The sequence below is a fragment of the Zalophus californianus genome, chromosome 5 (genome assembly GCF_009762305.2).
Source record: "Zalophus californianus isolate mZalCal1 chromosome 5, mZalCal1.pri.v2, whole genome shotgun sequence".
NCBI lineage: Eukaryota > Metazoa > Chordata > Mammalia > Carnivora > Otariidae > Zalophus > Zalophus californianus.
The window spans coordinates 148,925,040-148,936,841 of record NC_045599.1 but is presented as its reverse complement, the minus strand read 5'-3'; the positions used below and the strand labels follow the sequence as shown (position 1 = coordinate 148,936,841).

General features: G+C 41.6%; 1 protein-coding gene across 1 annotated transcript; it reads left to right on the top strand.

Annotated features, from left to right (window-relative positions):
* Positions 1-1,064: 1,064 nt before the first annotated feature.
* Positions 1,065-3,393, top strand: LOC113929150 (histone-binding protein RBBP4). Its single transcript, XM_027605828.2, has one exon. The coding sequence runs from the start codon at positions 1,160-1,162 to the stop codon at positions 2,435-2,437; it is 1,278 nt and encodes a 425-aa protein (XP_027461629.1). The 5' UTR covers positions 1,065-1,159; the 3' UTR covers positions 2,438-3,393.
* Positions 3,394-11,802: the final 8,409 nt, after the last annotated feature.

The window sequence follows — 11,802 nt, the reverse complement described above, 5'->3', positions numbered from 1 at the left end:
CATTTACTGGATCAATGCAGGATATAAGAATATTTAAACCACACATGCATTATTTTGCAAAGAACAAGCTTAATTCATAGCACTTCACAGGACTTCAACTACCTGTTACACTATAACAGAATATGATTTCCAGGGAAATTTTTTCCTCTTTGCACATAATAAATGCACATTATTTCTGACTGTTATGAGATCATGGGACTTTTTTATCTCCCCCACATTAGAACTTTTCTAATCCATTTTTTCCATATTATAGGTCATCAAAAACAGAGAGTGAGCCTGCAATTTACATTCTTTGTAAATATGTATGCATACTAATGAGGTCCCAGGACAATTAAACATACAACCAACAGCATTTCAATTTCAGATACGTGTGGTTATCTGAGCATCAGGATTAAATAAAACCTGGTCACATTTCACAGTTCTCTGCAGTGAGGTTAACCATTTGAAGAAGACGTTTGGATCTAACCTCAGGCCATGTGTCTGTTAGCTGTCAACAAGTTTGCCCTAATGGGATTCTGTTCTTGCCATGTGGCTGCTAGCCGAGCTCTACACGATAGTCAGCCTAAAGGGAGGGGATTTTGGTAATCATTAGAGGGATTGCTCTGTCTTGACATCCTGCTACATTGAAGTTATCATTTATCTTGGGGGGAGAAAACAGTTTCTGACAACTCTTTCTAAAAAGTTTCAATTTTATATGGCCCCTGGCTTATTAATCTCCTCAGGGTGTGAAAAACCAGAACTCTCTTTCTCTGTTTATTTGCATCCACATTTTACTGCTATCTATACCCTGAGTTCCAATGGCCCGAAGGAGAGCTGTGTGCTAAAGGCTCCTCTCTAGGTTTTCCCAACACCTGGGGAAAGCCAGATGTTTCAGAAGAGCCAATGTTTTCAGGTCCGGTCTCGGGATCAAGGCAGAGTGTGAGAGAAGCCTGTCCCAGCCCCTTCCGCAAAGTTACACCCTGAGAAATGACTGCCAGGAGTAAGCAGTTTCTAAATGGAAGATCAGTTGATACATTCCTTCCAGGTAAAGATGACACTTTAAAAAAGCATGAGAGGGACAGGAAACAATAGAGGCCGCGCGCGCAGAGCGAGCGCCCGTAGCCTCCCCGCCCCTCCCGCAACGCTCGACCCCGGGATCCCCCCAGCTTGCCTGCCCGCCATGGCCGACAAGGAAGCAGCCTTTGATGACGCAGTAGAAGAACGTGTAATCAACGAAGAGTACAAAATATGGAAAAAGAACACCCCTTTTCTTTACGATTTGGTGATGACCCATGCTCTGGAGTGGCCTAGCCTAACTGCACAGTGGCTTCCAGATGTAACCAGACCGGAAGGGAAAGACTTCAGCATTCATCGACTTGTCCTGGGAACACACACGTCAGATGAACAAAACCATCTTGTGATAGCCAGTGTGCAGCTCCCTAACGATGATGCTCAGTTTGATGCCTCACACTACGACAGTGAGAAAGGAGAATTTGGAGGTTTTGGCTCAGTTAGTGGAAAAATTGAAATAGAAATCAAGATCAACCATGAAGGAGAAGTAAACCGGGCACGTTATATGCCCCAGAACCCTTGCATCATTGCAACAAAGACTCCATCCAGTGATGTTCTTGTTTTTGACTATACAAAACATCCTTCCAAACCAGACCCTTCTGGAGAGTGCAACCCAGACTTGCGTCTGCGTGGACATCAGAAGGAAGGCTATGGACTTTCTTGGAACCCAAATCTCAGTGGGCACTTACTTAGTGCTTCAGACGACCATACCATCTGCCTCTGGGACATCAGTGCTGTTCCAAAGGAAGGAAAAGTGGTGGATGCGAAGACCATCTTTACAGGACATACAGCGGTAGTAGAAGATGTTTCCTGGCATTTGCTCCATGAGTCTCTGTTTGGGTCAGTTGCTGATGATCAGAAACTTATGATCTGGGATACTCGTTCAAACAATACTTCCAAACCAAGCCACTCAGTTGATGCTCACACTGCTGAAGTGAACTGCCTATCTTTCAATCCTTATAGTGAGTTCATTCTGGCCACAGGATCAGCCGACAAGACTGTTGCCTTGTGGGATCTGAGAAATCTGAAACTTAAGTTGCATTCCTTTGAATCACATAAGGATGAAATATTCCAGGTTCAGTGGTCACCTCACAATGAGACTATTTTGGCTTCCAGTGGTACTGATCGCAGACTGAATGTCTGGGATTTAAGTAAAATTGGAGAGGAACAATCCCCAGAAGATGCAGAAGATGGGCCACCAGAATTGTTGTTTATTCATGGTGGTCACACTGCCAAGATATCTGACTTCTCCTGGAATCCCAATGAACCTTGGGTGATTTGTTCTGTATCAGAAGACAATATCATGCAAGTGTGGCAAATGGCAGAGAACATTTATAATGATGAAGATCCTGAAGGAAGCGTGGATCCAGAAGGACAAGGGTCCTAGATATGTCTGCACTTCTTGTGATTTTAGACTCCCCTTTTTTTTCCTCTCAACCCTGAGATTGATTTAACACTGGTTTTGAGACACAGACTTTGTTTGGCTATCCCTCTGATAGGTACCATCAACAATGTTATTAGCCCAAACAGAGGGTGTTTTCTAAATATTAACTAGGGGACTTGATTCAGTAAAGCCACAGACTTAATATTTAAATTTTCTTTAGGAATTTTCTAGTAACACAGGTCTCAAGTAGCCACAGAAAGGGGAATATTATGTGTGGTTATTTTTCTTCTTAGGCTATATCCCCAAGTTTTTCAGACTCCTTTAAGTAAAGGCTAAAGTAAGGAAGGAGTAGAGCCAAGTAAGGTAGGTGTCTGAGCCATGAAGTATAAATACCACAAGATGTCGTTTTTATTCAGGAAATGGGGGAGATTCAAGTCATAAATTCCTATTCTAAAATTTTCCCACCTGACTTTCCAGGATGCACATTTTGCTATGTAGACCAGTCTCCTCTCAGTTTCTTCAGTTAAGTCAAAACTATGTGTTCCTCTTTCCCCCATATATTTTTGCTTGTTAGTGTATTTCTTGAGCTGTTTTCATATTTCTTTCCTTTCTGTGAAATGGTTTTTTAAAAAACTTGGGACCACCAAGTTGTAAAGATGTATGTTTTTACCTGACAGTTATACCACAGGTAGACTGTCCAGTTGAGTTGAGAAGAGTGAATTGATAGCTTGTATTTGTTTTTAAAATTAAATTAATCCTGGATAAGAGTTGCTTTTTTTTTTTTTTTTTTTTTTAGGAGTTAGTCTTTGACCACTAGTTTGGTACCATCTCTATTTTGGGTGACCTGTTTCACCAGCAGGCCTGTTACTCTCCATGACTAACTGTGTAAGTGCTTATAATGGAATAAATTGCTTTTCTACGTAAAAAAAAAAAAAAAAAAAAAAAAAAAAAAAAAAAAAGCATGAGAGGGCGCCTGGGTGGCTCAGTTGGTTAAGCGACTGCCTTCGGCTCAGGTCATGATCCTGGAGTCCAGGGATCGAGTCCCACATCGGGCTCCCTGCTCAGCAGGGAATCTGCTTCTCCCTTTGACCCTCTTCCCTCTCGTGCTCTCTGTCTCTCATTCTTTCTCTCTCAAATAAATAAATAAAGTCTTTAAAAAAAAAAGAAGCATGAGAAAGCAATTGCATTTCAAAAGGAACATGCTCTGTAACAAGAGCATCAGAAGTGAGTGTTTGGCAATGTTTCCATCAGTGCATTGGTCTTTGAAGTGGTGTTGTGGACATAATGTCACCTTTGAAACCATTTATGTCCACATGCGTTAGAAATTGGAAACAATTTTGTGCCCTATTTAATAATCTTTCAAATGATGACTTTCAGTGAGCTTTCAACCTATTTGTTTAAAACATCAAAAAGCCTGCACAATCTGATTACATGCTGGGAGCAATGGATTGACATTATAGAACAAAGACCAGTTCGGTTGAATATAGAACAATTTGGTTTCACAGGCGAATTTTAACAAAACTCGGCATCATCGGTTGATAGAATTGGTAAATAAGTACTATAATTTAGTAAATTACTTTATTGGACATCATATAGTCTTATGAGGTTTCTTTTTTCAACTAAGCAGCCATTAAGCTGGAATTAGAACTGGAATTTCACAACACGTTGATGCAAAGTGAGAAACCAAGATTCCCAAATGCAATAATGATATTTGGCAGGATCCCAGCAGATTTTTAAATTACAAATTTGAATCACTATACACTTTAATTCAGCATCAATACTTCAAGGAACTTATCCTAAAATAAAATTGCACAAGTGTCTCTGTATTTATATTCAATGGAATTAATTGCAACATTACTTAAAATAGAAAAGCAAGACAGAAAGACAATTAAATGTTAACAAAAAAGGCATGAAATCATACATTTTGGTAAATACATACCTGGAGTAATATGTAACTTTCAGAAGGCATGAAGCATGATTATAGAGGTTGACATGCAAAAGATTTACAAAGTAAAGAAAATGAAACACTTAGACTGTCAAGTGAAAGAGTTACCTACCAATCTGTATACCTTTATTCTTCTGTGTGTGTGTGTGTGTGTGTGTGTGTGTGTGTGTGTGTGTGTGTGTGTAGGGAAATACAAGAGGAAAGCACTCCCATACTGCTTAATAATAAATACCTCTGAAGGTTAGGATTAGCCTTGTGTATTGGGAAGGACTAGATCTGACAATTAATAACTGTGTCACATTTCAACAGCATCACACATGCAGAAGCCCAAATTTGTGTATTAAGAGCAAAAGAGAAGGATTTCCACTTGCATATTGTGGACTAGGCATTCTGTTCAACTCTCCCACTAAGAACTAATAGAACAAAATATAAATTATAAGTTATAAAAATGTGCTTGAGTGCAAAGGAGAGTTAGCAAAGTATTGGGTTATTTGGCCAAGACTAGTTATGTTGGCCACATAAAGAAAACATGCTTTCAAAAAATGCATGTAGAAGGAACAAGATTCACCCTAAACTCATCTGTATGCCTTCCTCAATTCAACAGATGGAGACTCTGCCCTATAGCTTCTCCTTTTCACCTCTTCTTTTCATTCATGTCACTTCTCCTTGTGTGCCAGGTTATCTTTGGTTTTGTACCAGGCATTTTACTTATAAACATTCTTCACAGGGCTAGATGGAAGCCTAGGATCTTGTCACCCTCCTCCAGAGGGGATTTTTATTAGCTTTTCCTAAGCACCTGGGGCACAACAATCTAGGATCAACTTCATCCAATGTAAGAAAGCAATGGTTTTCTGAGCACCTAGGTGACTCAGTGTTGGGCTGCAGGTTGTTCAAACACTGGCTTCCTAGCATGCAAGCTCTCATATTCCAAGCAAAGGCACAAGAGGTTTATATAGACCACACTCTGGTGGACCCCCCCCCACCAACTCCAACTTTTGTTCTCCTGGGCTAAGAAGTTGTTTCACCTCTTAGCCTTGTGTTCTAGAATGGGAAATGCTCTAGGTGGTGGTGGTCCCAAATGTCAAGTCCACCCTTTTTCACTAACTGACAAAAAAGCAGACCAAAATATCATTAAAGATGTAAAAACATTGATAAACAATCAACGGACATGGCCTAACAGCCAAATACTAAGCATTTCACCCACCAAATGTAGAGACACATTTCATTTTTCAAGCATACATCGATCATGTACAAAAACTGAACCAAATGTGATTCCTAAAGCAAGTCTCAAAAGGATTAAAATTACACAGCAAATAGTTTTGACCACAATTCAAGTAAATAAGAAATCAATAAAACTGTATAATTAGAAAATTTTCTTATATATGAGTTAAGAAACACACTTCTAAATAACCTCACTATAAAGAAGAAACCATCATGTTTGGGAGATAATTTAAATTGAATGAAAATAATACTGTATTCAAAACATAGGAGACTCAGAAATTCATCATGTTGGGGCGCCTGGGTGACTCAGTCGTTAAGCATCTGCCTTCAGCTCAGGTCACGATCCCAGGGTCCTGGGATCGAGCCCCGTATCGGGCTCTCTGCTCGGCGGGAAGCCTGCTTCTCCCTCTCCCACTCCCCCTGCTTGTGTTCCCTCTCTCGCTGTGTCTCTCTCTGTCAAATAAATAAATAACATCTTTAAAAAAAAAAAGAATTTCATCATGTTAAAAATGCTTTTCCTAGGGAAAAAAAAAACAAGGCTGAAAATTAGTGAACTAAGTACAAAATGAAAATTTAGAAAAAGAACAGCAACATAAGCCCAAAGAAAAGCTATAAAGGAACTATAAAGATTAAAGCAGAACAATATAAGAAAACAAAGATATTTTTTTAGTAGTTAAACCTAAAAGTTGATTCTTTGGAACCATTTATAAAATTGAAAACCCTATAAGCATGATGATATACTCAATATCAGGAATGAAAACAAGAGAATATAACTTGTAGATACTGGACTTGTAAAAATTGTATTAAGAATAAGAATACGCCGAGACATATGAAAATTTAAATGAAACATAACTTTCCAAGAAAATGCAATTTAGAAAACCGTATAAGAAAAATTCAAGTATCTGAACAGTCCTTATCTTGAATCTGTATCTAAATCTATTCTTAAATAAAACTAAAGACTCCCATGACTTCACCAGGGAATTATAACAAATAATTAAGAAGAAACAAAATACAGAAAGACAGAACACTTGTCACCTAAATTTGTAAAACTAGCACAACCTTGATGGTGAAATCCAACAAGGTTATTACACAAAAGGAAAATTAGAGGTTGCTTCCCACATGACCCTAGATGCAATATTTATAAAATGCATGTTAATAGCTGCGCATAAGTCATAAGGAATATGACCTAAGTTTGAGGTTCTAAAGTTGGTCAATTATCCACTAGGATGATAAAGGCATAGATTAATTTTAGATATTGATGTTACCATGAAAATGATAAACATGGAGCATATTCTACACAAATAGGAAAAAAATGAAATGAGAATAAACATGCAAAGAGGAGGGGGGAAAGAAGCAGAAAATCAGGGACATTGAAAGCACAAAAGGAGATGGTAGAAATAAATCCAAATGTATCATTCATTAAAAGTAAACAAATAGGGGCGCCTGGGTGGCTCAGTCGGTTAAGTGGCTGCCTTCTGTCCAGGTCATGATCTCAGGGTCCTGGGATTGAGTCCCACCTCTGGCTCTGCGCTCAGCAGGGTCAGCTTCTCCCTCTGCCTCTGCCTCTCCCCCCGCCCCCCCACTTGTTCTCTCTCTCTCTCAAACAATAAATAAAATCTTTAAAAAAGTAAACAAATAAACCCTATCATAGTCTCCACCTAAAAGACTAAGGTTTCCTTTATTTATTTATTTTTTATTATGTTCAGTTAGCCAGCATATAGTACACCATTAGTTTTTGACGTAGTGTTCAATGATTCATTAGTTGTTTATAACACCCAGTGCTCATCACAACATGCACCGTCCTCAATACCCATCACCCAGTTACCCCATCTCCCCACCCCCCTCCTTTTCTGCAGCCTTCAGTTTGTTTCCTGGAGTCCAGAATCTCTAATGGTTTGTCTCCCTCTCTGATTTCTTCCCGTTCAGTTTTCCCTCCCTTCCCCTGCGGTCCTCCCTGCTGTTCCTTATGTTCCACACATGAGTGAAACCATATGATAATTGTCTTTCTCTGCTTGACTTAAGGTTTCCTGATTAGATTAAAAATCAAATCCAACTTTTACAAAGGACATGTGGATGACACAGCAAAGGGCCGGGGGGAGAGGTCTAGGAAGATGCTGCCCCACATGACGCTGATGCGGCTGGGTCAACATCAGACTTAAGCGTACACTTTTGTACGCAGACTTAAGCGTACACTGATTTAAGGGGAAAAAATCTAAAATGACTAAGTTAAGGCAAAAGAGCTTTCTTGGGGAGACACAATGATAAAAATGTCAATTAAGAAAACATAATTCTGGGGCGCCTGGGTGGCTCAGTCGTTAAGCATCTGCCTTCGGCTCAGGTCATGATCCCAGGTTCCTGGGATCGAGCCCCAGATCCGCCTCCCGGGTCAACGGGGAGTCTGCTTCTCCCTCTCCCACTCCCCCTCGTTTGTGTTCCTGCTCTCACTGTCTCTCTCTCTGTCAAATAAAATCTTAAAAAAAAAAAGAAAATATAATTCTAAGCCTTTGATATTAGCTGGACTATTCTCTTAATTCCTAAAATTTACCTCTTCTTGAAGACCGAAGCTGGGGTAGAGAGTGTCAGGGAGAGGGTGGTTTCTCGCTTGTACCTCAGGTAAGATGGGGAGGTCTTGGCGGAGATAAGCCTTCTGAGTAAGGTCTCCGGGGAGAGGAGGTAGTGGCTGGGTTTAGGTCTACTCCCGTATGGTGGTATTACTGAGTTCCTTTTGTTCGTGCATCTGTTTGAAAAAAAAAAAAAAAAGTATACCCTGTGTTCTGTTTGAGCTCCACTCCAGGTCCAGGGGCTGCAGATGGGATGAAAACAAGTTTCTTCCCCTGGTGTCTGTCTCCCCATTGCCGAAAGGGAGACAGACACCAGGCAGGGAGCACCAGTCTGATCTAAAGTTTGCCGAGGGTAGGTTCTTGCCAAGGATAAAAACCAAACAGGGAAGGGGCTTAGGCCAGCAGACCTAGGCTCAAAGCGTCAGGGAGAGGGGTCAGAGAAGGTGGCGTCTGAACCAACACCTAAAAGAAGGAGGTGAGAGAGCAAGTGAGAAGGGGAAGAACCTTGTGGGCAGAGCAAAATTTAAGAGTCCCCAGAGAGGAGGACTCCTGGCGTGCCTGGGGACCGAGGGGGGCAAGCATGTGGGTGTACAGCGAGCATGTAAATTGGGTAAGGCTATCACTGTTGTCTGGGGGGAGTGGACCACACAGCAGGATCTTGACAGACAAGAAGCATGCCCTGATTTCAGTGTCATAGGACCATGATGATGGCTGGGTGAATAGAAGAGAAGGGGGGCAATAAGGCTAAACCTCAGGAGAGATGGTGAAGGCTGGAACTCAGGCTCCCAAAGGAGCAAGAATATGCACCAGGCGGGAGGGCGGGAAGAGGACCAGGGAGGGAGAAGCTGAACTGGGACCCCACCAGGAGCTGGGAACTAGCAGGCCCTGTAGCATCATGTGACTTGAGGACGGTGGCTGGACCATGAGTCCTTGGAGGCAGGACAAAGTCTCCATCCACTGAACTGGGGAAGGCATCCAGATGAGTTCGTTTTGGGCGAATTCATATTTTTCAAAAGTCTGTTTCCTTTCTGTGGCCAACATGGTCTAGAATGTTTGTAAATCAAAAGTGAAAAGAAGAACCACATGGATCGATCTAACCATTTTTTAGTGGGAAGGTTGACTTCAAATGACAAAGGCTCATTTTGATAGACGTAGAACAAGGAGGCAAAGGGGGACGTGTCCTGAGAGTGATGGCATCCAGGATATAAATGGCGTAAAAGAGACAGGGACATTTAGACACCTCGTGAGCAATCACCTCATGGAGAAGAAAGGTGATGTTTTACCATGTTTTCCCTGCCTATGCCCAAGTGCACTGCTGTCGAGCTCACGGATGAAATGAAAATATGATAATGACGTAACCTGTTAGTTCCTAACAGCCATTCACTGTGCCTGGCAGTGTCTCCATCCTAATTTTATTTTATTTTTTTTAACTCTCATTGGTTCTCAGTTTTAGTGCTTTGGAAAAATTCAAGTTTTCTGGGCTTTTCTTTAAACTATTAAATTAAATTGCTTTTTGAAACTAATTTCTAAGTAATTTCCCCTTGTGAGTTTCCCACTGAGCATGTCCAGTGCCTATTTATTTTACCAAGAGTTGTTCAAATGATAAAAAGTCAAATAATTCACAGGATTCTTCTGATCTTCTTGCAAAAGTTTGGATGACAGAGAAAAACACATACATTTCTTAAAACATATCTTTCAGTGTTTTGTATGAACCAAAGGTAGTAAGAGGACAGTTTTAGTTTAAACCTGTTCAGGAGCAGAAAATGAGGGGTCCGGTGCCTTTGGTATCTCACTATCGTGGGTCTGGATGAGACGCTGAGAGTTTCTCTTTCATTGTCCTCATCAGGCTCTGACTTGAACCTGCTCCCCTCACATCTCCAAGGAATAAAGGGAGAGTGAACAAGAGTGGGGACACATGTAGGTCTTACGGAACTTACTAGGAAAAGGAAATACCTATGGAAATCTAAAACTCTTACATAAACAGAGGTAGCATTCCAAAACTGTTTCATGGATAAGATGCACAGTTTTTCACTTTCTGCCAATAACCCTGTGTCTGTGTCCACAGTGAAACCAAAGTCTTAGAGGGAACAGAATTCCATGCAGGGATGTACAAAGAAAAGAGGGCCCAGGAAAACTGGAGCAGAAGGTCAGATTCAGAGCATAGGGGTCTTTTTCTGTTTCTGTTTTTTTTTTTTTTTAAGATTTTGTATTTATTTTAGAGCGAGAGAGAGAGTGCACAAGCGGGAGGCACAGGAAGAGGGAGAGAGGATATCAAGCAGACTCTGGAGCCCAACATGGGACTCAACTGCACAACCCTGAGACCATGACATGAGCAGAAACCCAGAGTCGGATGCTTAACCGACTGTGCCACCCAGGCTGCCCTAGGGGTATTTTTCTAAGAGGACTCATTTATTGGGCTATTAGAGCATACAGAGAAGCTAATAAATATATGTTGCTGACTGCAGTAGTCAGGGTTCTTCAGAGTAAAATAGTCAACGGGATCTATCTGTCTAGCATTCTATCCATCCATCCATCTATCCATCCACCCATTACCTATCTTATCTTTATCTATCATCATGGGGACAAATGAAACGGAGGGAAAGTATGAGGTGTTATGAGAGGATACGAGGGTGGGCTCTGATGTCATCAGAATGAGTCAAGAAGGCTTTGCTGAGGACATGAACTTTAACTTAGATCTGAAATACGAATAGGAGAGAATCCAGCAATGGGTGCGCTGCAAGGACCCAGGCAGAAGAGGGAAGAGCTGGGGTTGAAGAACCGATGGATGGCCGGAGAGGGTGGGGAGGCAGGGAGAGAGAGAAGTGAGGCTGGAGCATGGGCACGGCCATGGGGAAGGGCTGCACTGGAGTGTCAGCCCACCTGCAGGAGCCAGCCCTAGATGCGCGGTCAGTAGGCGAGGTGCGGCCAGTCCCCGGTTTCCAGAGGTGACTCTGAGTGCTGTGTCAAAGAGCAGAGACACACAGGTGTGCAGTCTGGCGTTGTTTGTGGTGCCCTCAACCCCTGACTTCTGCCAGGGACTTTAGCAACGTGGGCTCTTTGAACAGGACCACAAATTACAACACGAAGTCGGAACGCTGGCTTTTCTTCTCACCGCTGAGGCAATCTGGGAGATCCCCTCAAATGGTTTGAGTATCTGCTTTCCTGTTTTAAAATACTGAATCCATAATACCCTAAAAATCTTTGTGAGGAGTGAAAAAGTAAGGAACGTGAAATCCAGCGCGCGGGTGTTGACACACTGGAAAATCGGTACATTCAGCATGAACTGGATTATGGGGGAGAAATAAGGCACAAGCATGTTAACCATGCATCTGAATGCACCAACAGCCCCATAAGAGGTGGCACTAAATGCTGGTTTAAATCAGAATCTTGTGTGACTTCTTTTCTTTCCAAGGGAACTTTTAGCCTGATTTGTGCTTAATTGTTCTATGAAACAACTTCCTTAAGTCCCCTTGATACATACAGAAATTATGGATATGTAGCCATGAAAATAAATCTTCTGAGGATTTTTATTGACACACACACTTAATTTTAAATGAGCTTTTAAAATCATACTATATACCATATGCCACTGGCAAGCACTCTAATTGTATTCCCATCCCCACTCTATGAGGGAGGTGGGT